Source organism: Penaeus vannamei, chromosome 33 (assembly GCF_042767895.1).
Source record: "Penaeus vannamei isolate JL-2024 chromosome 33, ASM4276789v1, whole genome shotgun sequence".
Classification (NCBI taxonomy): domain Eukaryota; kingdom Metazoa; phylum Arthropoda; class Malacostraca; order Decapoda; family Penaeidae; genus Penaeus; species Penaeus vannamei.
In genome coordinates this window covers 27,903,159-27,930,010 of record NC_091581.1, presented here as the reverse complement: position 1 = coordinate 27,930,010, position 26,852 = coordinate 27,903,159, and the positions used below count along the sequence as shown (strand labels likewise).

Below are 26,852 nucleotides of genomic sequence, written 5' to 3'. Positions count from 1 at the left end.
AAATGGAGATGGGTATGTGCTTCCTAGGCTTATACGAACTTTTATTTTTCCTTTATTTATTTATTTGTTTCTTACTTTTTCGCGTTTCTTGCCCTTCTTTAACAGGCATTCCCTGTAAAAGGAGAGAATACTTAAGGATGATTTAAAATGGGTTGAGATTTTTCGAAATTTATTTTTTAAAGTCGGCGATAAAACAGATAGCCTACATGAAGCCAAGCCAAGCCAAGCCCTCCTTTTTATCACTGTTCTTTCATGATAATCTCCCTTTTCACTGTCCCTTGACATGATATTTTAAAACGGATGCACAAAATTTCTAAACCTTAGAAAAAAAACATTTTCTTCGAGATTAGTAAAATATGCTGCTAGCCTTGTCTTATCCTATAAACGGTATATACACGGGGTTACTGGACTGCCCTCTTGACAAGTGCATAAATTTGCTTTTTTTTTTTTTTCTCTCGTCTGCTATCTTTTGGCTTTGATACATATATTGCCAGTCAAAGGTGATGCGGGAGGTAGATTTGTCTCTGATGGTAGAAGTCCAGTGTTTTTATTTTTGAAATTATTGCTTGCATTGTGAATCGTTTGTGGGTTTTAACTTTTGCAACACTGCCATTTACCGTTTTTGTTTTACAACCCGAACGCCTAACCTTGCAAGTTCTCATCCATTCCTGGTCTTTCATTGTCTGTCTCTCACTCCCTTTCACTCTCTCTTCCTTGCTCTCACTCCTCTTCCTTTTTTCTCTTTCCTAACCTCTCCCCCTTCCCCCTCTTCCTCACTCCCTCCCCATTGTCATCCGTTCCCTCCCTCCTTCCTTCCCCCCTTCTCCCTCCCTCACCCCCATTCTTATCTGTTCCCTCCTCCCTTCCCCCTCTCCTTATTCTCATGTATTCCCTCCCTCCTTCCTTCCTTCCCGCCCTTCCCCTCCCCCTCCCCTCCTGTCCCAGTCTCATCGGTTCCCTCCCTCCCTTTCCCTTCTGCCCCATTCTCATCGGCCCCCCCTCCCCACCCCATTCTCATGCATTCCCTCTCCCTCCCTTCCTTCCTTCCCATCCCTCCCTTCCCATCCCCCCTTCCCCTCCCTCCTGCTCCATTCTCATGCATTCCTCTCCCTCCTCCCTTCCTTCCCGTCCCTCCCTCCCCCTTCTTCCTCCCGCCCCATTCTCATCGGTTTCCCCCCCTCCCCCCGCCCGCCCCGACCCATTCTCATGCATTCCCCTCCCTCCCTTCCTTCCTTCCCGCCCTCCCCCTTCCTTCCACCTCCCGCCCTATTCTCATGCATTCCCTCCCTCCCTCCTCCCTTCCTTCCCGCCTTCCCCCTCCTTCCTTCCCGCACCTCCCCCCCTCCCCCTCCCCCTCCCGCCCCATTCTCATTCATTCCCCTCCCTCCCTCCCTCCCTTCCTTCCCGCACCTCCCCCTCCCCCTCCCCCTCCCCCTCCCCCTTCCCCCTTCCGCCCCATTCTCATGCATTCCCCCTCCCTCTGTCCTCAGCGGCCTCGTCCTGCGCCAGATCAGCCACCACCGGCATCTTCTCACCCTCATCTACGTCGGCGAGGTGACGGACCGGATCAGCGTGGATGGCCTCTCGCTCAGGGACTGCGAGCTCACGTCGGAGGAGGAGGAGGTGGAGAAATTCCTGCGCGGGTTCAGGGAAGATGCGGAGCTCGCTATGGACACGCCCGCGGGTATGTCTGCTTGATGTTTTTTTTGTCTGCTTTTTTTTTCTTTCTTTCTTTCTTTCTGTCTGTCTGTTTTTTCTGTCTGTCTGTCTGTCTGTCTGTCTGTCTGTCTCTGTCTGTCTGTCTCTGTCTGTCTGTCTCTGTCTGTCTGTCTCTGTCTGTCTGTCTCTCTCTCTCTCTCTCTCTCTCTCTCTCTCTCTCTCTCTCTCTCTCTCTCTCTCTCTCTCTCTCTCTCTCTCTCTCTCTTCTTCTTCTTCTTCTTCTTCTTCTTCTTCTTCTTCTTCTTCTTCTTCTTCTTCTTCCATAATTGTTTTTTCTCTCTTCCCTGTTGGGTTTATTTTGGGCAGTCCTTCCTACTCGTTCCCTTTCGTTTTTTTTCCTTCGAGTGTATTTCTATGATTTACAAAGGAATGTGAATTATTAATATTTATTATTTTTTACAACAGGGTCACCGATATATCAACATATACTATATATACGTATATTTATCTTCACAATTCGTCTACTCGTTTGTCAACAGGATCTTGGGCCGGACCACTTCATAATATATCATTTGTACACCTGTCCGAGGAGGCTGAGCTGCCGGAGTACCTGAGGCCTGTCGTTCACTTCCGGCAGCTGAGAGCACAGGTCAGTCAGCACACAAGTTTCTCCAAAGTTTTCCGGTTACATGATGATTATTCTTTTATATTGATATAGTTATTGCCTGTGTTATGGATTTAAGCCGTGTTTTACCTCAGTAATCTCAGGAACGATCAATAAACTTTATATCCGAGACAAAAGCTGCGACAACCCACTCTCTCACACCGCCTGGGTTTCCCCCCCTGTCTCCCACAGTGCAAGGACCACCACCGCCGCGTCCGGGCCGGGGTGAAGGCGGAGAGGCGGTCCCACAAGAGCCACGGAGCCGCCAGCGCAACGCGAGACGAGAACAGCGACCTCGGAGTCTCCCACGCCAGGTAAAAAAAAAAAAAGAAAAAAAAATTAAAGTGCATTTTTTTCTGCGGTGTTGCTATCTGCAGCCGCCTCCTGTGCATTTGTGCGACATCGTGTTTTAAATGGGATTTGTCACTGCATGGAAGGTTTCATTTTAAATCAGTTTAAAAAAGGATATTTTCCTGTATTTTAAATGTGTGTCCTTTATTGTTAATATAGGTTACATGTCTGGCATGTAATCTCAAAAGCTTCTAGTCTATATTGTTAACTGAAAAAAAAGTCACAATATATACATAGCTAAATGTTTTGGGTGCTTAAACTGTCTCTTTACATCTGTCCTAAGTGCACGTAGTTTGTAGACATTCATAAACATATTTTTTTTAAATGACGCCGAGCCTGAACCTGGGTTCTATGTCACTATAGTTCATGAACCAGGTAGCTAGTTATCGTAGCTCCTGGTACATGAACTAAAGAAAAAAAACAAATGGTTCCTCATACACCAGGGAACAATACCGAAGTTCCTGGTGAATGAGCGACCGAACAGAAATAATGATACCGCTTCTTTCACAACATCTGTACTCTCTTATCTTGCCTATAATCTCCCTCCCCCCCTTTCATTAGTCACTGGAGATCCCAACCCATATTCCCTGTGGCACTCTTTCCCCCCCCCCTGAGTGCCACGTGGGGGCCATGGCTTGTAGCTCTGGTTATCTGTCGCTGTAGTGTTGGCGAAGGGCGTAGCGCACCGACGGCGGGGCCTCTCGCGCCGTCGGGATCGTGTCATTTTTCGTTTTGGATTGGATTACAAGTCGAAATTTTTCATGGAAAAAGAACGGAAAGAAAAAAAAAATGAGCTATCAATTTGCTCTTTCCGATTAATAAATTTGCTTCTTGTGAAAAAAAGAAATATATATATATATGCTTTAATTTAGGCTGCAGCAAAAGCTGTAATGCTTTCTGTAATGCTTCATCATTCAGATTTCACTAATAACTCAGAATATCAATTTGTGGTGATTGGTAACTGAAAATATCTCTTAACTGAAAATATCTCTTAACTGACTATATGTTCACGAAAAGGTGTCAGTAATTTTCTTTAAAACTCAATGCTTTTAAAACTCACTCTTTTTTTTACCTTACTAAGTGAGATTGCTATTTTTTACCTTATTTTAATGATAGAATTTTCATTGTTGCTGGCGTTTTGATCTAACTTTTTCGACTATGACACCTAAATGCTTATTTTAACATACTCGGCTCTTCATTTTATTCTTTTTTTTTAATTCTTAATGGCTTTACTTTCCTTTTATTTTCTTTACTTTCTTTCACAAAATACTGCATGTCTTTTGTTGCATGACACACGTTTGAATTGATTGATTTGGACTGATTAAACCATTCATGCCTGTAAACATATCTTTGTGTTTAGTAATGTCTCATGATTCGTTATGTTGTCCTTTTTGTTTTGTTTTGTTTTCTGTGCTTTGTAAACCACCTTCAGTAGTCTGCACTTAGCCTGGCAGAAACACCTGTAGTAGCAGTAGTTTTTTTTTTTTTTTGCTTGTCTCGGTTGATTTTATTGCTTGGGAAACAGATTGGTGCCTTTTTTGACTCGCATTTCGATGACGTGGTTCTGCTTGTGGGTTGCTAGTTTTGCCTCCGTTTGAGACCACCTGCACTGGAACACTTGCACTGGAACACTTGCACTGGAACACTTGCACTGGAACACTTGCACAACACAAGCACCGGTATTGGAACACCACCTTGAGTATAACCACATTGCCAACACACTCAAAACAACTTAGTAATAATGTAGTCATACGACACGGACATCTTAGTGCAGCACGTCTGATCAGCACTAGTACTATAGACTTTGATACCAACACCAACACTCCACAAAGTCTGCACCAGAACCCTTTGACAACAGCACCTGCCATCAGCCACCACTCTCCCCCGCTAGAAATGTGGCTTAGCACCGTCACATACCCTAGTAAGCCTTGTAGAAGTTAAGACCCAATATAGATAAAGTATTAGTTTTCATTTTATTTTTACCAGTAGAATTCATTATTAATTTTAATATTATTTTATTATTTGTGATTTTAGTAAGCAGTCCCCTTTAGCTTGTCTATGCTTCATTTTCTCGTTAATAGATATGTAGTGTAGTTAGAACGAATTTATATTTTTTTGTGTAGGGTAACGTTAGAGTAAGAGGCTTCGCGTTTGGGGTGGCGGTGCGAGGGGTGGTTGATGTGCGGGCGTCGGTTGCTGTGCCCCGCGCTTTTGCCGTGGGCGTCTGTGTTTTTTGCTTTGGTGTTTGGGTGTGTCACATAGCCTTTTTGAAATATGAACGCCTGTCCCCCATGACGAGCTGGTTGAACAGCGGAAAGTTGGTTGTGTTGACTCAGGCAGAAGCGGTGGGTGCTGAACGAGCTGCTTATCTTGCCCGGGACCCACTGGTGCGGCAACGAAGACATGGCCAGCTCCTACAGCGACCTCTCGGGCTTCGTGGGCGCCGACTCCTGCTGCCGCACCCACGACATGTGCCCCGTCAACATCCACGGCCTCACCCGCAAGTACGGCATCTACAACTCGCGCCTCACCACCATCTCCCACTGCGCCTGCGATGAGAGGTAAGGAACGAAGGAAGGCGTTCGTCCCTCGTCCGAAGGAGAGCGTTGTTCTTGGCTTAGGAAAGAGTAGATTTTCTCCTGGCGCCTTTTGGATAGTGTTCGATGCTCCGTTGTGTGGGATTCGTTGTGTCTTCCGGTTTAGACGCTTCTGAAGTCTTGCCTTTCGCTCCCGGTTGGTTTGCCAGTCCAGGTTTGCAAAGTCCACCCCCCTGTCCCTATCACCCTCCTCTGACCAGTCTTCAGGCAATGAAAAGAGAGACAATGTGTGTAAAGAAGCCGACCGGACGCGTGCGACGTCCAGGGGAAGAAGCACCCAGGTTCAGACGAGGGGTCGAGCGCGCGTCCTCAAAGCCCGTCCCTCACCCCGGCACGCTATTCCCGCTCGACGCAGGTCTCGGCGCTCGGTCCTCGACAGCCTGAGGTTCCCGGCGACCAAGTGGTGCGGCGTGGGTTACTCGGCGTCCGTGTACGGCGAGCTCGGGGGCGAGTCCAGCACGGACATGTGCTGCCGGCAACACGACCTCCATTGCCCGTACTACGTCACCTCCTTTGAAAAGAAATACGGGATCGTGAACTGGGGAATTGGCACCATTAACCACTGCGCCTGCGACGAGAGGTGAGTATTGTGACGTGTAGAAGATGGTGATGATGAGAAAGAGCATGTTGATGTGGTAGGCATGGTGACACGAGGATGGTGAGGAGAACGGGCATGTTGATGTGGTAATTAGGATGTGATGTGATGTCATATTTAGTGTAATTCTGTATAATTTTTGTTATTGAGGTCATTGGTACCTAGATATTTGGTCTGCATGTTTTTTAGTCTGGATGTGGAAAATTATATTGCTCCGATGTTTTTTTAGTTTTTCATCGTTGCAAATGCTACAGTTCAAAGATTGCCTCGGAAATTGCTTGTGTCTTAGAGGGAAACGTTGCAGTGCATTTCCATCGGCCATTTCGTCGCGCAATCCATTGAATAAGGATCAGAGACCGATTCAAATCTTGCTTTCAATTTCGCGTTGGTCACGACTCCAGTTTTCTTCTCATAATAGGAACGTAATGCCAAAAAAAAAAAAAAAAAAATACAAATAGATTAGACAAAAAAAAAAAAAATCAGAAAAGGCAGAGTCATGCACAATTATCCAACGCGGATCATCCATTTCTGCTAAAACGGATTCCCCGCACACGACCTTTTGCAACTATCAACGCAGACCACATTCTTGCATCACTTTGCCGTGCCGTTGATGTCCTTGTGAAGGTCTATAGTGTAGAAGACGTGCCAAGTCTGTCTAGCATGGTATTAGAGGGTGCAGCAGTGCTAGGTTACAAGTCTGCCGTGTTAGGGCTTGCAGCTGCCAAGAGAGAGAGAGAGAGAGTGAGAGAGGGAGAGAGAGATAATAGATGGGAAAAAAACATTCGGTTGAGGTGAGTGTCTGCATTTTCGCTTATTCATTATTGTCTTGTGTTTTTTTATATGTTTAGGATTTGAGTATTTTTTTCCTTTTTTTCTCCTGATATAATAATGGTTATGACCAAATACTCCGGTACTTCTCAGTATCCCATAACACCCCATCATGCTGAATACCATAGATCACCCACGTGTGATTCTGTGACATGCCATAGAAAGAAAAATAGGAAAATCAAATACAGTTAGTTTGGCCAGTAAGAAGTCCGCGAGAGGGGTTGCCAACTGGTCTATTTGCAACGTCACCTGTTGTAGTGGTCCGACGATGGCGTGATGTGGGGGAAGGGGGGGAAAGTGGGGAGGCTAGCGGGGGGGGAAACTCAGCAATGAGGGGTAGGGGAGAGAAGGGGAAAGGGGGAGAGGGGGGGATAAAGAAGAGATAGCGTATGGATAGGATTTTCTTCCCCCTCCGGAATTCGGGCCGCAGGTTGTTCACTTGCCGGGAAGTGACTGCCGACAATGGAATTCAAATCCTTTATTTTTCCCAATCACTTGCAACAACGGTTAAGATTCGAAGTTCACGAAATGTAGTTCACGGGAGATGAAAACAGAAAAAAAGAGCATGCGAAAGGAAACGCCGGATAAAGGATGGAGGGGGAAAAAAGGAGGGAGTGAATAAAGGAAGTTAACCCGGGCGCCAGTATCTGCGTCCGGCCAGCGAGGGCACCGGATTCGAGATATGCAGACGGAGGCCATTTTAGTGATGACTCGGAGCGGTCAAAGTGGCTGGCCTGGAGGATTTATATTAATCGTTGGTAGTCAGGGGAGGGAGAGGGAGAGGGAGAAAGGGAGGGAGGGAGGGGGAAGGGAGAGAGAGAAAGGGAGGGAGAGAGAGAGAGAGAAAGGGAGGGAGAGAGAGAGAAAGGGAGGGAGAGAGAGAGAGAGAGAAGATAAAGAGAGAGATAGAGCGAGAGAGAGAAAGAGCAAGATAAAGAGAGAGAGGGGGGGAGGGAGAGAGAGAAAGAGCAAAATAGAGAGAGAGAGAGAGAATGAATCAAAGCCGTGGATGAAAGTATGCCGGAGAGCTAGAAGTGTAGACAGGCAGAGACCGAAACCATAACCGAAAGGCAGATGACGCTAAAGATGAAGGGGAAGGAAGGAAGGAGGAAAGGAAGGCGAAAAGTAAGGGGAAGGAAGGCGAGAAGGAAGGGAAGGAAGGCGAGAAGGAAGGCGAGAAGTAAGGGGAAGGAAGGAGGGAAGGAAGGCGAGAAGTAAGGGGAAGGAAGGAGGGAAGGAAGGCGAGAAGTAAGGGGAAGGAAGGAGGGAAGGAAGGAAGGAGGGAAGGAAGGCGAGAAGTAAGGGGAAGGAAGGAGGGAAGGAAGGAAGGCGAGAAGTAAGGGGAAGGAAGGAAGGAGGGAAGGAAGGCGAGAAGTAAGGGGAAGGAAGGGGAGGAAGAGGGAAGGAAGGCGAGAAGGCGAGCCACTCACTGCAGTTCACCGGACACGTCGGCGTGCGAGTTCCTGCTGAGCTTTTAGATTATTCACCGTCTGACCTCGACCTCTTTCGTACAAACACGCGCACGCACACACGCACACAAGCATACACACATACACGCACATGTACGCACACAAGCATACACACAAACACGCACATGCACGCACACAAGCATACACACATACACGCACATGCACACATGCACGCACGCTCATATATACACACACACACTCACACATACGCACATGCACACATACACGCACATGCACACATACACGCACATGCACACATACACGCACATGCACACATACACGCACATGCAAACATACACGCACATGCACACATACACGCACATGCACACATACACGCACATCACACATACACACGCACGCACATACACGCGCACGTACATACACACGCACGTACATACACATGCACACATACACATGCACACATACACATGCACACACACACGAAAGAAAGGGGGAGAGAGGCAGAGACAGAGAGAGGGAGAGAAAGCGAGATGAGAATATTAATTTCCTAGTGACCGCGGTAACCAAATCTTCACTAGCCTTCAGGTGCATAGGTAGCCTAGAAGGCTTATTTTTAGAACCCCTTCGAGTGCTCAAGGCGAAGGGGTTTTTCGCCGTCCTGGGTTGGGGCGGAGAGGGGCTGGGGGAAGGCCGGCAGGTAGGGAAGGGGAGGAGGGGTGGAAGGGGTGGACGGGGGTAAGGGGAGGGAGGGGAAGAGGGGGAAGGGGAGGGGAGGGGTGGACGGGGGAGGGGAAGGAGGGGAGGACGGGGGTAAGGGGAGGGAGGGGAGGACGGGGGAAGGGGAGGGAGGGGAGGACGGGGGAAGGGGAAGGAGGGGAGGAGGAGGAAAAGGGGGGAACCCGCAGGAATGTCGAGGCGGCGGGCGAAGGTGTGTCCCGAGCGGCGCCTTCCGATTGGTCCGCCGCGCCACTTCCGCCGCGCCCATTGGCCGACCGCGCTCACACACCCGTCCTTCGGCGCTTCTGATTGGTCCCGCCGTCCTGTCTGAAGGATGGCGCTTTGATTGGTCGGGAAATTTCTCTCCGTCTGTGATTGGTCGTTTGAGAGTGGTACGATTCCCGCCGGCGATTCTTGGCGCCAGCGTCTCTCGCCTTTGCGGTTGTATTTCCCGGTGGACGGGGAAGGGAGCAAGGGGTAGACGCGCGGGAAGGGAAAGAAAATCAGGGACTTGGCAAATAATTAGAATCTTCGGTGGGTTTCAGTGTCCTATTAATAGCGTTTCTGTGCCTTCGACCTCTTGGCCCACTCTTTAATTAAGTTCACTTCTCGTCCCTCCAAGTCTCCCCCCCCCCCCACCCTAAACAGATCTCCGCTACTTTTACGATTAATCATCAGTGCTCGTATTCCATTTTCCTAAGTTACCCCATTTCTATCCCTTTCACTTCCTTCGTCTCCCACCCTTTCTTTTTCCTCCCATTCCTCCCCCCTTCTTCCTCCTCCCCCTCCCCCCTTCCAAAAGTCGCCCCCCCCCACATCAGATATCTGCCACTTTTACGATTAATGTATAATCATCAGTGCTCACATTCCATTTTCCTCAGTACCCCATTTCTATCCCTTTCACTTCCTCCCTCATCTCCCACCCTTTCTCCTTCCTCCCATTCCTCCTCCCTCCTCCCACTTCCCTTCTTCCTTCTCCCTTCTCCCCCCCTTCTTCCTCCTCCCTTCTCCCCCTTCCCTTCTTCCTCCATCTCCATTCCTCCCCTTCCTCCCATTCTTCCTCCCTCCCCCCTTCCCCTATTCTTCCTCCCTCTCCCTTCTTCCTCCTCCCTCTCACCCCTTCCCTTCTTCCTCCTCCCTCTCCCTCCCTCTCCCTCCTTCTCCCCCCTTCTCCCCTTCCCAAAGTGGTCGGGACAGTCCACTCGCTCTGGCCTCCTCCCTGGTGCATTCCCCCTTCATTACCGCCGTGAAGCCCAAGTGAAGCCTACCGAACCGTGAGGCTCACTAGCGCAGCCTTCGTTACCGTTGTTATTTGGGCCGACCGAGGAGTGGGGGGGAGGGGGGAGGGGGGGAAGCCTACTGTCTGTGTGTCTGTCTGTCTGTCTGACTTGTTCACTTGTCAATTTTCTTTTCTTTTCTCATTTACACTTTGCTTTCCACAATCTTTCTACTTTGTGGTTCCTGACCTTTCTCCCTGCCGTTTCAATTCTTCTTTACTCTTCTTACCGTATTTTCCTTCTTGCTTCCCCTTCCTCGTCCGATCATTTTCGCTTTCCCCCCTTCCTTCCTTTCTTCCTTTTCTGTTTCCTCTTTCTCCCCCCCCCCCGTTTGCCTAAATGCCATGTCGGCTTTTATGTCTTGTTTTATGAGGCGATGATGGGTTGCGGGGCGCTCTCACGGACTCCGGACATAGGCTGTGTCATCTCTCTCTCTCTGTCTCTCTTTTTCTTTTTTTCTCTTTCGTTTTCTCTCTTTCTTTTTTTCTCTCGTTCTCTCTCTCTCTCTCTCTCTCTCGCTCTATCTCGTTCTCTTTTTCTCTCTCTTATCTTATCTCTCTCTCTCTCTCTTATCTTTCTCTCTCACTCTCTTATCTCTTTCTCTCTCTCTTATCTTATCTCTTTCTCTCTCTCTCTCTCACTCTCCCCCTCTGCCTCTGTCTCTGCTTCTGTTTGTCATTTCCCCTCCCCTCCTCTGCATTCTCCTAATTTTCGTAAGTCATCTTTCTATGTATATAATTAAGACCTTTTCTCTCTACTCTTCTGACCTGGGGTTGGGTCTTCTCTTAACCTGAAATTCTAGTTAGCCTATATATAGCCTTCCAGTAGTTTCTTCATTATGATTTGTGGTTTATGTGTGTATCCTTTGTCATTACTTAGTTCTGATTTTTATTATCTGGTCTTTTTCTTTCTCTTCGTTTCCTTTATTTTTAAGAGTATTAATTTCCTTTTTTACTATCTTGTTTTCGATTTCCAATCCCTTTTTTTCCATTGCTTCCTTCCCCAGCCTCCTCTTTTCCGTATTTTTTTCTTCCTTCTCCCTCACCCCTCCTTAGGACTCCTTCTTCTCCCTCCTCTCTTATCCCTCACTATCCCTCCTCCTCCTCCTCCTCCTTCTCCTCCTCCTCCTCCCTCCTCCTCCTCCTCCTCCTCCTCCTCCTCCTCCTCCCTCCTCCTCCTCCTCCTCCTCCCTCCCTCCTTCTCCTCCCTCCTCCTCCTCCTCCCTCCTCCTCCCCTCCCTCCTTCTCCTCCTCCTCCTCCTCCTCCCCTCCCTCCTTCTCCTCCTCCTCCTCCTCCTCCCCTCCCTCCTTCTCCTCCTCCTCCTCCTCCTCCCCTCCCTCCTTCTCCTCCTCCTCCCTCCTCCTCCCCTCCCTCCTTCTCCTCCTCCTCCTCCCTCCTCCTTCCCTTCCCTGCCCTTCCCTTCCCTTCCCTTCCCTTCCCTTCCCTTCCCTTCCCCCTCCCTCCTTATGACTCCTCCTCCTCCTCCTCCTCCTCCTCCTCCTCCTCCTCCTCCTCCTCCTCCTCCTCTTCTTCCTCCTCCTTATGACTCCTCTTCCCGCAATTAGCGTCTCGACTCCGGCCGGGTCAGCGGGCGTACGTTAGCCCTCACGGATTTAAGGGCTTCTGTTGGGGACATTGTCTTAAGAGGGGACAGAGGGGAGGGAAGGGGGCAGGGATGGTGGGGTAGAGGGGGAGAAGAGGGACGGATGGTGTAGGAGGGGGAGGAGGAGGAGGGAAAGTGGCGTAGGGATGGCGTAGGAGGGAAGGTGGGGTAGGGTTGGCGTAGGAGGGGAGGAGGAGGGAGGAGGAGGGAAGGTGGGGTAGGAATGGCATAGGAGGAGGAGGAGGAGGAGGAGAGAAGGGGGGTAAGGATGGCTTAGGAGGAGGAGGAGGAGGGAAGGTGGGGTAGGAATGGCGTAGGAGGAGGAGGAGGAGGAGGAGGGAAGGTGGCCTGGTGTGGGAGAAAGGGAGGGGAAGGATAGGTGGTAAGAAAAAAAAGGGGAGAGGTGGAGGAGGTGGGGTGGGGTGGTGTGGAAGAGGAAGATAGGAAGGTAGGGGAGGGAGGTGGAGAGAGAGGGAGAGGGGTGGGGGTGGGGGGGAGGTGACGCGGCCTCCGGAGAAATCAGGCCTCGCTTGTGGGTAATTGTGTGTTCCCTCTGCTCCTTTGTTACCTCTACGAATGAGAGAGAAAGAGGGAAAGGGGAGACGGCAGGGTGAGGGAGACAACAGACGCAATTGATAAGGATCTTTTCCCCCCTTTTCTCCATTTCCATTCCCTTTGGCTTCCCCTCTCTCGAGAGAAAAAAAAATCCCCTACAGTTTATTACATTAACCGTTTTCCTCCGAAGTGGGATAAATCTCTTAATTTGATGCAGTACCCCCTTCCTAGAGACATCATGACATGCATAAAAAAATCCCGTTTTCTTTCCGGAATTTTCCCCCAACCTCCCCCAAGCCGCCAGGAAACAATTACCGCGACTAGAACTTAAGCTTTGAGGATGAGCTATCCCCCTCCCCCCCCCCATCCCTTAAGACCCCCCTCTCCACCCTCTCATCCTGCTATTTCTTGGAGAGGAGACAAGATTAGGCCGAGTCGGGGCGGACATAGGCCTACACGCCCTCCGAAGAAGATTTCCGGAGTCGGGGCGTAAATGGCGGCGGTTGTGTTTCCGAAGCGCCCTCGATGTCGCTTCCAGTTACGAGGTTAATGGATCACGAGACAAATGATAATGATGGTCGATCGGTCGGGGGATGAAAGAGATATGATATTAACTTTATTATTCGCTCCTTTACGAAGGGGACGAGCAGCCGTTCGGGGCGGCGGAGTGAAAGTGCTTTTGGCCGAATTACCCAATCTTTGCGGAGACAGTCTGTGCAGGGATTCGAACACGCTGAAAGATTTTTTATTTTTATTATTTATTATTATTATTATTATTTATTATTATTATTATTATTATTATTATTATTATTATTATTATTATTATTATTATTATTATTATTATTATTATTATTATTATTATTATTATTATTATTATTATTATTTTCATTATTTATTTATTTTTTGTTATCCTCTCGTGTATCCTGCGCATTCCGAGCGAAAATCCAGAGCATCTCTACTTCAAAGAACGCTCTTAATGGACGCCGAGAACAGGCTCGCGTTGCAAATGTCGGCGGGTTTGATGTTTTCGAGAATATTTTAATAGAGAATGTGTAAATGCCAAAGCCTACCGACATTTTCGCCGTTCCAGGGAGAACCGCCGGGAAATGTCACGTCTTTTTCGAGTCTCGGGAAACTCAAAATCACAAAAAAGGAAAATAATGAACAAAGAAAGTAAAAACAACAAAAAAGGGTTTTATTTTCACTCTCCAACAATAGGGAATGTGGTATTTTCAGTTCAATGATTCCGAAAAAAAAATGTATTTAAAGGTCTAGTTTAGCCCTAGGCCTGTGTCGGGATTCCGCCCGGGTTGGCAATACTCGCGCGCGCTGGTAGTCATTGGCAACAGTGCTGACCTTATTGCACCGTCACACCAAGTCTTCTGCCCGCTGACCTTAATATACAACCTAAAAGATGTTTATAAGGAGAGAAAACACCCGATACAAACACAAAAAAACATTGAATACATTTAAACAATTATCTAAATGTACCTAGGTATAAAAAAAAGCCCGACTGATACAAAAAAACATTGAATACATTAAAACAATTATCTAAATGTACCTAATTATAAAAAAAAGCCCGAAATAAGCGGAGTTTTGAGCGGGAAGAGGTTATGGAAGACCTTTCACTGACAACTTCACTCTTGTGTCGTCTCGGCAGCCTTGCAGAGAGGTCCTGGCTTTAAATAGGAAACGCTACAGTCCTTTTGTTATTCCCTATTGACTGGTGTGTAGTGCATCCTAGTTGCTACGGTCGTTTAAAAATATATGTTAGGATGGTTCATACTCCTAGTCGTCATAATAATAATGCTAATTATGCCTATTATTATTATTATCATCATCATTATCAATCTAATTATGCCTATTATTATTATTATTATCATCATTATCAATTATTATCATTATTATTATTATCAGTTGTTATTATTATTATCATCATTATCATCATTATCATGAGCATTATCCCCATTATTATTCCCGGGTGGAACGGTAAACAGAAAGTTCCAGAACGCTGACCGGCGCCGCCCCGGTCCCGCCCCAGCTACCTTGCCTCGGGACTCCATTTTTTCAAAGTTGTCAGACCCGTTTTGTGTTCCAGACGCCGCGCTTTAAGCTTGTTTACGTACTGCAGATTTTGGGTACTGTTTACGTCTCTCTAATTCCTCTGACAATGGATTCCAGCCTCCTTCCTTGCTCGTGAGGAAGTGCTGTTATGCATTCGGTTCACCTCTATTTATTCCTGTTTCTGTTTCTCTCTTCTGTCTTCTCTTCTGTCTCTTCTTTCTGTATCTTCTCTTTTCTCTCTTTTGTCTCCTCTTCTGTCTCTTCTTTCTGTATCTTCTCTTTTCTCTCGTTTGTCTCCTCTTTTTCTATCTTCTCTCTTCTCGTTCATTTTTTCTTCTTTTTTCTCTCTTCTCTCTTTTCATTTTCTTTCTTCTTTATCTTTCTCTGTCTGCATTTTTCTTTCTCTTTCTTTCCTCTCTCTTCTCTCTTCTCTCATACCTTATATTGATCCTGATTTACTTCATTTCTTTCTCTGTTTCCTCTTCGTTTCCTTTCTCGTTTCTCTTTGCGTTTCAACTTTTTTTTTTGCTCGAATCTGAAAACCTCCTTTACGTTGCTGCTTATGCTAAGGGGCCACAAGGCTCAAGATGCTCAAGAGATGAATTATGCCATCATGGTCCCCTTCACTCGAGCCTTTCGGTTTGAGAGAAAGGGAAGAGGGAAGGATAAGGAGGGGAGGAGAAAGGAGGAAGGTGAGAGCGAAGGGGAGGGAAAGAAGAGGGGAGAGGAGTAGGGAGCGAAGGAGGAAGGGAGAGGGGGGAGGAAGAGAGAGAGAGGGGGGAAGGAGGAGAAGGAGGAAGAGAGTGGGGGAAGGAGGAGGAGGAAGAGAGTGGGGGAAAGAGGAGGAGGAAGAGAGGGGGAAGGAGGAGGAAGGGGAGAGGGGTAAGAGGAAAGGTAGGACAGAGGCAGGCAGGGAAGGAGAGGGAGAGAGGGGAGGGAGAGAGACAGACGGGGAGACAGGGAGTTGTATACTAAACAAGTGGCAGGAGCTATTATTCACTTGCAACTAAGGGCGGCTGCACTGATGGCTCTGATGACAATGTTACACCACAATACACCGAACTATATTGGTCGTGTTAACTGCAATTGGCAATACGGGGGTTGGGGGAATGGGGTGGGGGGTGGGGGAGGAGGGAGGATGGGAGAGAATACGGGGGTTGGGGTTGGGGGTGGGTGGGGAGGAGGGAGGAGGGAGGAGGGAGAGAATACGGGGGTTGGGGGTGGGCGTGGGGGAGAAGGGAGAGAGAGAGAGAGAGAAAGAGAGTGGCTTGTAGACTGGTTTGTGCAGTTTGTCTCGAATGAAATACTAACGCTTGTGGTCAGGCAGGGAACACTGGATGGCTGGCGTGATTACCATTTGATTGGGTGGGGAAGGAGGGCGAGAGAGCGAGAGGGAAGAGGAATAGTAGAAAGAGGAGGAGAGATAAGACGAATAAAAGAGGAGGGAGAATAGGAACTAGAGTAGATGTAGGAATAGAAAAAAAAAGCGAATGGGGGGTAGGTAGAAGAAGAGCAAAGGATAGAAGAGGAAGGAGGAGGAACCGGCAGAGGAGCAAAAGATAGAAGAGGAAGGAGGAGGAACCGGCAGAGGAGCAAAAGATAGAAGAGGAAGGAGGAGGAACCGGCAAAAGGGGCAAAAGATAGAAGAGGAAGGAGGAGGAAACGGCAGAAGAGCAAAAGGTGGAAGAGGAAACGGAAGAACGCAAGGAATAGTGTTCGCTCATGCAGGTTCGACAAGGCCGCCGCTCCCTCTACCTTCGGCGCTGCGGCGAGGGAGCTAGGTTAGGAAAGCGTAGCGACCTTAACCCACTTGATTTCCTTGTTGCGTCGGCCACTTGTTCTTTGGGGTCACAGTGTGCTATGGGAGTTCGTGCCAAGGTGTTATTTTTGTTATCGTGCGAAGGAAAGGGGGTTAGTTATGGGGGTAATGCGAGAACCGGGCATTATGCTAAGAGATTCGGGTAAGTGTTGGATTTATTCTTGTTTTTTTTTTGTGTGTGTGTGTGTTTTTGTCTTTTTTTTTGGGGGGGGGATTGTTAAGGTTGGGGGGAGATAATACAAGAATATTACCCTGTTTTATGAACCTTGTTGAAAAGATCATACATTCTTGGCTTTCTCAGCTTTATCTTGATTTCATTTATTCATATATTTGCTTTTCTTTTCTTAACGTTCCCGGTCTCACGAATGATTACACTTACATCACGTTTGTAGACCAACAAACGTCTTGGATTGCGCAAAAAGGGGGATTACTTTACGTCCTGAGGGAACTTTCCATTACGAAATCCTCACTTTTCTACGGTTGCCGACTACCGAAAGACATCCTGCTCTTTCGAAAAACGTATTTTTTTATCCTGCACTTAGAGAGGGTGAATAGGATTAGCCCGAGTCCCAAATCTCGACCAAAGAATCCTTAAAAGGGAAGTTGAGGAGACGTGCTATAAATGGCCGGAGATGTCAAGGCTACACAGGGTGTTCGTACCCCCCCCACCCCCCATCCCCCCTACCCCCATCCCCGTGTGCATCTGCGTGCGTGCTTGCGCATTTAAAACGATTAGATATGCACGGCGACATCGCGTGTACGTCTTCATCAGCGCGCATGGGTGTTTACGTACAGAGGTCGTGAGCGGAGGAGTTATTGCTGCAGGAGAGCCAGACGGGGTCGCGGGGAAGGCGCTCTCTCTCCTCCCTCAGACGCCAGCTGTCTCGATGCCGAACTTAAATGAACGTGGCGCCGCTCTGGGATGCAGAGGACTCGCCTTTTTTTTGTAGCACAGAGTCGTAATGCTCTTGATCTGGGACGCGAGGGTTGTGTAATGAGACTGTGGGTCGGCCTTCCGGGATGCAATGGCCTGCTTGGGATTTCTCTCGGTGTGTATGTTCAACGGTATACGTACACGCTCACGCACACTCACACTCACACTCACACTCACGCTCACACTCACGCTCACACTCACACTCACACACACACACACGCACACACACACACACACACACACACACACACACACACACACACACACACACACACACACACACACACCACTTAGACACACACATACAGAGAGAGAGACAGACAGAGACAGAGTCGTCGGAATCCCACATTTTTTTCTCTCTCGCTCGACCTTCCCCGTCGCATCAGACATTCCGAATCCCGCGGCCGTCCCTCAAGAGTCGTCGCCACGGGTCTTCTATATCACGAACCCGCCTTAAACACCGCCCACGTATCCCCGTCATTCCGGTAATCCTATGTCTCTTTTTTCCACATTAACCTCAAAGTGAACAACAAGGGAAAAAGTCGAAACAAAAGGCCCGGAGCGACAAGCAGGGTCGTGAAAAAGGGTTGATGTCCGACTTCGCTCCGAAATGGCCAGTCTTTCATCTTTTTTAATTTCCTTGCTAATGTTAATCGCGGCCGTTAGAGGTCGCGTTCATCGCCTCGTTAGCGAAGTCACGACTGTAAATGTGGCTGGGTGGAGGGACGGGAGGGCGGAGGAGGGAGAGAGGGAGGGAAGGAAGGTAGGAAGGAAGGAGGGAGGGGAGGAGGGTAGGTAGGAAGGAGGGAGAGAAAGAAGGAAGTAGGAAGGGGGGAAATTAGGAAGGTAGGAAGGGAGGGAAGGAAGGTAGGAAGGAGGTGAAATAAGAGGGAGGGAGTAGGAAAACGTGAAAGGAAGAGAAGGGGCAGAAAAGAGGATGGATGGTTTAGAAGGGAATGAATTGTAGAAGAGAATGATATGAAGAAAAAGGATAGAAAGATAAAGGAAACCGGATTGTTAAGCGAATTAAGAAGACCAAGCATAAACAGAAGCATAAATGGAAAAAATAGCTTAGAAGAAAGGAGGCAAAGAAAGTAAAGGTGAGGGAAAGAAAGAAAGAAAGAAAAAGCGCGCGTGCGTGAGAGAGAGAGATGCCCTCACATCGACGTTGCCATGAGGTCGGTGAGCTGTGAAAGAGATAACAGGACAGTAGATATATGAGGTCCCAGGCGGAGCTCCGTCCACACAGGCTTCTCCTGGTCCCCTCATCCCCCTTTCCCCTCTTTCTCACTTTCTTCCTTTCCACTCTTCTCCTTTTCTTCCTTTCGACACTTCTCCTTTTCTTCCTTTCGACACTTCTCCTTTTCCTCCTTTCTACTCTTCTCTTTTTCCTCGTTTAAACTCTTCTCCCATTCCTCCCTGTTCCCCTCTTCCTTTCTTCCCACTTTTCCCCTTTTCTTCTCCCGTTCCTCCTCCCCCTTACCCCCTTTTCCCCTCTTTCTCCCCCTCCCCTTCCCTCATCTATAGCCTCTGCCTCGCGCCGTAGAAATCGCCACATACACGGAAGAAATAAGGCGGATTCTACGTTTTCCAATCGGGATGTAGGGGTAACGAGCGTATACTTTATCTCTTAGGGGATACGAGCGTTGTTTATTATTTTTTTCTTAAATCTTTCTTTTCCTTTCTCTTCTCTTTAATCTTTTATCTGCTTTTGGGCACGAGGCGGCGGACGGGGAATTACCGGAAGGAAATGGGACACAAAAGGTAATCGGTTCGTTGCCATCTCTCCTTCCGCCGGCCTCTCTGCCAAGCCGCATTGTGTCCTTTCATCCTCCCGCGCTGCGCTTCTCAGCATTTTTTATCGCTTTCCATCCACTCTTTTCTTCTCTGCTCTGCTCTCGGAGGCGCGGGATTATGGAGGTGTGTGTGTGTGTGTGTGTGTGTGTGTGTGTGTGTGTGTGTGTGTGTGTGTGTGTGTGTGTGTGTGTGTGTGTGTGTGTGTGTGTGTGTGTGTGTGTGTTTGTGTGTTCTGGTTCGGTTTTGCGCGCGTGCGTGTATGCGTGCGTGTATGCTTGCGTGTATGCTTGCGTGTATGCGTGCGTGTATGCTTGCGTGTATGCGTGTGTATGAATGTGTGTGTATGAATGTGTGTATGCGTGCGTGTGTGTGCGTGTATGCATGAATGTGTGCACTCTGTGTGTGCGTCTGTGAGCGAGCCTCGGCCGAGCGGCAGCGCCTCCTCCGCTCGGGCGCTGACAGAATTAGTGGTCGTTTTCTCAAACTTTTTTTAAAAGCCAATAATAAAAAAGTGAGAAAGAGAGACCGGGCAATTGAGCTCCGTTTCAGAGCGGATCATTTTCTCCTCGCTGTTGCCTCGGGCTGTTTGCAGCGTCGGAGATTGCAACTTCAGCACGAAATATGATGAATGATGAATCTATATTTTGGTTGTGTCGACCATCGGCAGTTTGGGAAGAAGTGGGCGCGGGTGTCGAGGCCCGGGGACTCGGCGGTGGCTCAAGCGGCTCTGGGAGGGATTTTTGTGAATTTTGGATAACTTTGGGTTTTAGTACACACACACACACACACACACACACACACACACACACACACACACACACACACACACACACACACACACCCTAATTTCATACACACACCTAAACACACACACACACACACACACACACACACACACACACACACACACACACACACACACACACACACTTACACACGTACACACACTTACACACACTTACACATATACCCTAATTTCATACACATACACCTAAACACACCCACATACATACATATACCATTTCACGTGCGTCGAGCGTCTCCTTCGCTGGGCGGGCGGGCGGCGAGTCGATGTGCAACGGGGAACCCCCGGGTCGGGACGGCGTCAGAGGGTCTCCCCGACAATTGCGTGCGTCGGGAGGTGGAGCTGTGTTCTCTTTAGTACCTCGGACGTAAAAAAAAGAGAGAAAAAAGAAGAGAGAGAGAGAAAGAAGAAAGAGAGAGAGAGAGGAGAAGGAGAAGAGAGAAGAGAAGAAAGAGAGGAAGAGAGAAGAGAGAAGAATGCGAGAAAGAGAGAGAAGGGAGAAGAGTGAGAGAAAGAGAGAGAAGGGAGAAGAAAGAGAGGAAGAGAGAAGAGAGAAGAATGAGAGAAAGAGAGAAGAATGAGAGAAAGAGAGAGAAGGGAGAAGAAAGAGAGAGAGAGAGAAGAATGAGAGAAAGGAGAAGAAAGAGAGAAAGAGAGAAGAATGAGAGAAAGGAGAAGAAAGAGAGGAAGAGAGAAAAAGAAAGAGAAGGAAAAAAAGCAAGATACCTTTTCCGATTGAACGATGTTTTATTGAGCGGCGCTGTTGTGTATTACGTCGGGATTGTGTTTGCTCGTTATATTTTGATGAACGGGGGAGGGGGAAGGGAGGGAGGGGGGTGGGGGGGTTTACATCTGTCATCTACGTACGATCGTTCTGAAAGACTTCATTGTACGGCGACCAGTCCATAAATTTCTCCCTCCCTCCCTCTCTCTCCCCCTCCTTTCCCCTGCTTTCTCCCTAGTAGTGCTACATTCCCCCTCTCTCCTTCTTCTCCATTTCTCCCCTCCCTCTCCTCTCTCCCTCTTCTCCCCTCCTTCCTTCCTTCCCTCTCTCTCTTCTCCCCTTCTTCTCTTCTCTCATCCTTTCCCCTCTCCCCTCTCCTCTCATCCTTTCCCCTCTCCCCTCTCCTCCCACCCTTTCCTCTCTCCTCTCCAATCCTTCCCCTCTCTCTCCTCTCCTCTCATCCTTTCCTCTCTCCTCTCCCCTCTCCCGTCCTTCCCCTCTTCCCTCTCCCCCCATGCGTAACGGATATATAAAACTTCTCTTCCCCCTCTGTATTAAGATGTTGTACTCGGATCAGGGAACAAAGGGTTGTGTGAGTGAGTGCGCGAGAGGCCTGGCACTGGACAAAAGGTTCGGGTGCCTCTTAACAATGGCTCTCCCCCCTCCGAGCGCTGCAGTCATCGGCGGGGGTGCAATGGCGCGGATGTTACGACCTCTCGCCCACCCCCCACCTCCCCCCCGCCACGACCTGGCTGCCACGACGACCACAGCCTAGGCCTACGTCGGGGGCTCCTCCTCTCTCGCTCAAGGAGGAGGAGGAGGTGGTCGTCGTCGCGCTCCTGGTTTTTCGTCTCGTTTTCAGGACGTCGAGGGGTCGTGGCGCGGGCAGGGGGGCGTCCATCCCGTCCTTCGCCTCCGGTTGAGTGAGTTCTGAGCGCCGACAAAAGCGACAGACCGCGATATTGTACACAAATTACAATAATTGTGTCGAGAGAGGTGGCGGAGGTTGTAAACTGTTTAGGCGGAATTTACGAGGCCAATAAATAGAGTCGTTATCAATACCCGCAGTTGTAAAGAGGTGGAAGAATTCTTTTGTCGGTCGGGGCATCGGGGGGAAGGAACGCTGCCGAAATAACCCGAATAACCCGCTTCCTGGAGGACGAAACGGCCTCTTCTCGCCTTGCTTGGTTGGGAGGGCCCCGCGTTGGCCAGCACAGGTCATGCGGGGGGAAAAGATGATGGCAAGAAAGCGACCACTCGACCCCTTCCTCTCTCCTTCTCTTGCTTCCTACCCCCCTCTCTTCCTCTTCCCTCCCACTTCCTCTCTCCCTCTTCCCTCCCACTTCCTCTCCTCCTCTTCCCTCCCACCTCCTCTCCCCCTCTTCCCTCCCACCTCCTCTCCCCCTCTTCCCTCCCACCTCCTCTCCCCCTCCTTCCCTCCACCTCCTCTCCCCCTCTTCCATCCCACCCCCTCTCCCCCTCTTCCCGCCCCCCTCCTCTCCCCCTCCTCCCCCCCCGAAACCGAGGGGGAAGAAAAGGCTAACTTCCCTCCTCTTCCTTCCCTTCCCCTCCTCCTTCCCTCCCGGCAATCGCTGCCCGGGTTCTCCACTCGCCGTTTCTTGCCGGGCTCGCGGTGTCAGCGACGAGCGAGAGTTTGTGTGTGTATTTTCCCACAAAAGTTTTATCAGCTCGGCAGCGTGGCCAAATTAGTGGCATTAGTGGACCCGGCCGTCAGCTCAGCCTCATCAAGCGCCCGGAACAGAGAGGGGGGTGGGGGGGTGAGAGACAGAAGTGGAGGGGGGAAAAAAGCAACGCCTCCCCTTCCTCTCCCTGCCCCTCGCCTCCCCCAACCCTTCCCTCTCTTTCCTCCTCCTCCCCCAACCCTTCCCTCTCTTTCATCCTCCTCCCCCACCCCTTCCCTCTTTTCTCCTCCTCCCCCACCCCTTTCTTCTCTTTCCTCCTCGTCCACCTCATCCCCTCGCTTCCCCTACCCCTTCTCTCTCTTCTTTTCTCCTCCTCCTCTCTTACCCCTTCCCCTCTCTTCCCTCCTTCCCCTCTCTTCCCTCCTTCCCTTCCCCTTGCCTTCGCGTCGCTAGGGACTTGATTTTGTCTCTCTCTCTCATTCTCATTCCGTTTTGATTAAAAGGGGCTTACGTCTGCCAAGAAGCGCGTGCCAGAGAACGGAGTAAAAGAGGGAGAGAGTAAATGTTGTTTTGAATTGACTGTTGAGGGAATGAATGCTTAGTAACTACTGCTGCTATTCCTGTTTTTTTGTCTTTTGTTTTCTTCTTCCTCGTAGCGTTCGTCTGGAAAGGTGGCGAGGGCAGGCCAAGACAGATCACGAGAAGTTGTTTCTTAAAATTTCTTTGTCTCTGTTTTTGGTTCCCCTAAATTTCTTTTCTCGTGCCCCCCTCTTTTCCTCGCTTTTTATTTTTTCATGTTTTTTTTCCATCTATTCTCTCTCTCTCTCTCTCTCTCTCTCTCTCTCTCTCTCTCTCTCTCTCTCTCTCTCTCTCTCTCTCTCTCTCTCTCTCTCTCTCTCTCTCTCTCTCTCTCTCTCTCTCGTTCTCGCTCTCTCTCGTTCTCGCTCTCTCCATCCCCTTCTCTCTCTTGTTTTTTACCCCTTTTTTCTCCCCCAATCGTCGCGAGTCTCTGAAGAGATTCTTGTGGAGTTGCTGTCAGTGTGATTAAATCCCAAGATTGCATGAGGGCGAGAGAAGGGAAGTTGCCGGCGGAATGAAGAGGCGGAGGGAGGGGGGAACAGGGGGAGTGAGGGAGGGGGAGGGAGGGAGGGAGAGAGGGGAGGCGGAGAGGGAGGGAGGGAAGGCGGAGGGATAGGCGGAGGGGAAGGGAAGGAGGGAGGGGAGGCGGAGGGAAGGGGGGAGAGGTGGAAAGGGAGGGAGGAAGGGGAGGCTGAGGAGGGAGGGTGAGGGGGAGAGGAAGGGAGGAGAAGGAAAGAAGACGGGGAGGGAGGGAGAGGAAGGGAGGGGGAGCGGGAGAAGGGCGCAGAGGGAGGAAACGTTTCTACGACGGAGAAAAACGAACTGGGAGAAGAAACGGAAGGATTGGATGAAAGAAAGAACGAAAAAAGATCATAATGGTCCCCGAGAAAGGGGTGTGTGTCTCTCTGTCTCTCTGTCTGTCTCTGGATATACACGAGTGAGTGGTTTATAGCGTCAGCTCTTAGGCCATTACTTCGCCATCGAGGTTATATAATTTATATCATAGGTCAGTGACTTTGCATCGATATAGCTACGCGGTCGCATTGGTGGGGGGGGGGGTATGTGTCTTTTCCTTATCAGTTTGGTGCAGATCGGTGTTACTTGGTGCGTCTGACCTCTTGGCACTTTTAATCTGAAAGCGGTCAGAGCGCGACTGAGTTTGTCTGCGTTGAGCGTACTTGTTTAGTCTCGGCCACTCCAGCAAACGCAGCCAAACGCACATACTCGTGCGCGCTTCGAAAAAAAAATGGAAACGGAATAACGAAAAAAAAATCACACATCACGCAAAGAAAAAAAAATCACAAAGAATAAAAAAATGACAAAAAATAACACAAAGAAGAGAAAAAAAAGCGTAAAGAATTTTAAAAAATGGACAAGAAATCAAGCAAAGAAAAAAAAATCACGTTAGAGAAACATCCGAAATGAAATCTGGCGTCGCGAGTATAAAACAGCTGCATGGACGACTCCGTACGCGAAGATCTACGCCGAGTATTGTAATTGCGGTCAATACTTTACGCGTGGATCCAGTCACGTTTCTGCGGTCGTGGACTTGAGCCTCGAGTTCTTGCGGTTTCACGTGAAAAGGTTTATTTGAGGTTTACGTTACGCCTCGAATTGCTGCCACGCTCATGCCCAGTGGAGTCTTTTTTGCGCCAGTTATGTCTTCTTTTGTTTTGTAGGGCTGTTGCATTTGGAGGATTCGGTTGTGGATTTATTATTATTGTTTGCCTTCATTATTTTTCAATCGTTAGCTGCCTTTGTTATCGTGTACTAGAGTTATTATCGTTATTTTGTTATTTACGTAACACTTAGGTTCTATTCATATAGAATTGATATTTTGAATACGTATTTCTCAACGAAACGCCATTTTCTTAAACCTTAATCCAAACCCTTTCTCTCTCTCTCCTTCAGGTTCCGCGCGTGCCTCCGCAAGTCCAAGACGGGCGCGTCCAACATGGTGGGCACCGTGTTCTTCGACGTGGTCAAGACCCGCTGCTTCGTGTTCAAGATGGAGAAAACCTGCAAGAAGTGGTCGTGGTGGGGCAGGTGCGAGAAGTACGGCATGGAGAAGGTGGCCAGCCTGCGCGACCCCATCCCCTGGAGCTCTTGAATGGCTGGAGACGGCTTCAAAAGACTTCGAAACAGGACTCGACCGCCGCTAAGGAGACGGAACGGAGATTCTTCTTGGCGGTCCGGAGAGGTCTGGGATATTTCGGTGTTCGAATCGACGGGAAATTGGATTTGAAGGATGGACAGTAGTCCTTGTCGAACCTGTTTCTCAAGACTGTAGGACAGGAAGACGCAGTGGATGATTCTACAATTAAGGCCATCTCCTAAGACCTTTTCTCACCCCCCCCCCCTTCACGCACCCTTTAGTATCCTTCCTTCCAATTCCGAGGATTTTTATCGAAGCTTCTCATACCCGGAAGATGAGCCTCGGTTCCAGCCTCCCTACCCCGTTTCTCCCCAACTCCCCCTTCCTTCCTTCCTTCCTTCCTTCCTTCCTCCCTCTTCCCATCCCTCCCTATCCTTCTTCGCTTGTTCCTTATCCCCCCTCCCCCACCCCCTCCAAGAGGATCCGCCCCTCCGAGCCACGTTGTTACCAAAGAAGGAAAAGGCATCCCCAGGAGGAGGCTTGTGCGAGTGCGACCGAGTCCCCTGTGGTTCCTAGCGAGTTCCTAGCGCTCCCCCCCCCCCGGAGGCCCTTCGCGGATGCCTCGCTGTGCCATGTGTCAGTATGGACCAGACTCTTCTGTGTTCCAGTTTGAAGGTACCTGAGCGATCATCTCTACAAAAGTAAAGGCGTATATAGGTTTATAGAGGATGTTTAGTACAGGTATATATATGTGTGCGTATGAAAGTGTGTATGCGGTTGCGGTTCAATATATATATATATATATATATATATATATATATATATATATATATATATATATATATTGAAGCACATTCCATGTTCATTCTAGACAGGCAAGTGTTATCCATGTTTAGTTCAGACAAAAGACTCTAGAATATACTTAACTCTGCCGTCCGGTTCTGGAGAATCTGTGAATGATGAGCATTATATACTATAGCTATGGTGTTCCCACTGTGGAACACATGAAATCAAAACTACAAGTATCCATAAGACTGCAAAGACGTGTGTCTAATAGTCACCCGCATCACCATTATTCACCGCATTTTCTCATCCTTTTCACGTCACCATCACCATCGTCATCATCATCTCATTCATTTTCCCTGTATATCTTCCTAGCGAGTGGTGACCCCGCCGTGTTATTGGGTGCTCTTGGTAGCTTGCACGTTACGGTGTCCAGCCCGGCAACGTAAATGTATGTTCTTTTCTATTACAATTATTACGAATGGTCTGTAGCTACAATGACTTCGACATGGAGCTTTCGTATTTTTTTTTTGTTTATTTGTGTGTATGATCGGTCTTCTTAATAGTTCTTGTAAATAGTCAGGCATTTAAAGAGAAGAGTGTGAATTGCGTCCAGTTTTGATGGTGGTGAGAATGCAGGAGGTTTAGTCAAGAGTGCGTCCTCAGAATAACTTGTTCCGTGTTTCGCTTGGTGTCATGTTTATTCGTGTGTGTGTTAATTCGTCTAAAAAAGAGAGAGCAATACTTGTCACACTGTATATAATGTTTATATAAAAATCGATACGGTAAAGTATTACACAACATGAGGTTGAGTCCCCCCTGTACATAGAAAGCAGTTTCGTCATTAAGTAACTGTACATAAGAGTCAAATTTATTTTTGTCTTGTAGTCTTTAAAAGCCAAGTCTTTTTATTTTATACTTTTCCGATATTGTGTAAATTTACACACTGATCCATAATTTATTACAACGAACCATCTAGACGATGATTTTTTTATATTCAGACAAAAAACGAGTCAGCGGTTTTGTGATAGTGAGGTGTGTAGTGATATATTGAATATTATTGTATAATATAGTATATTCAGAATCTTAAAATGATTTATTTATAGATGTCAGATGGACTGTATAGCTGTAGTTCCATGTCATATATATATATATGTATGTATATATGTGTATGTATGTATGTATATGTATATATGTATATATATATAGACAATGTTCACTTTGACATTCCACAATGCAAGAATGTGTTCATGTGCGTGGAAGTTGTAATAAGGATAATACTCGTTATGTAAAATACCACTGAATTTAAACATTTAAATAAATATGGAGTCAA

The 26,852-nt window shown here is 48.4% G+C and overlaps 1 protein-coding gene across 2 annotated transcripts in view; it reads left to right on the top strand.

Moving 5' to 3' along the window:
• LOC113820851 (uncharacterized) overlaps positions 1-26,852 on the top strand; it is a 27,725-nt gene extending 873 nt beyond the window's left edge. Inside the window, exons 2-6 of one of the 2 annotated variants that reach the window (XM_070144942.1) lie at positions 1,491-1,684; positions 2,199-2,308; positions 2,516-2,637; positions 5,627-5,851; positions 24,553-26,852. In XM_070144942.1, the coding sequence (XP_070001043.1) occupies positions 1,491-1,684; positions 2,199-2,308; positions 2,516-2,637; positions 5,627-5,851; positions 24,553-24,751 (850 nt within the window). In that variant the 3' untranslated portion in view covers positions 24,752-26,852. Of the gene's footprint in view, positions 1-1,490; positions 1,685-2,198; positions 2,309-2,515; positions 2,638-5,010; positions 5,236-5,626; positions 5,852-24,552 lie in introns of both variants that reach the window. The other variant, XM_070144941.1, reaches the window with a different exon arrangement.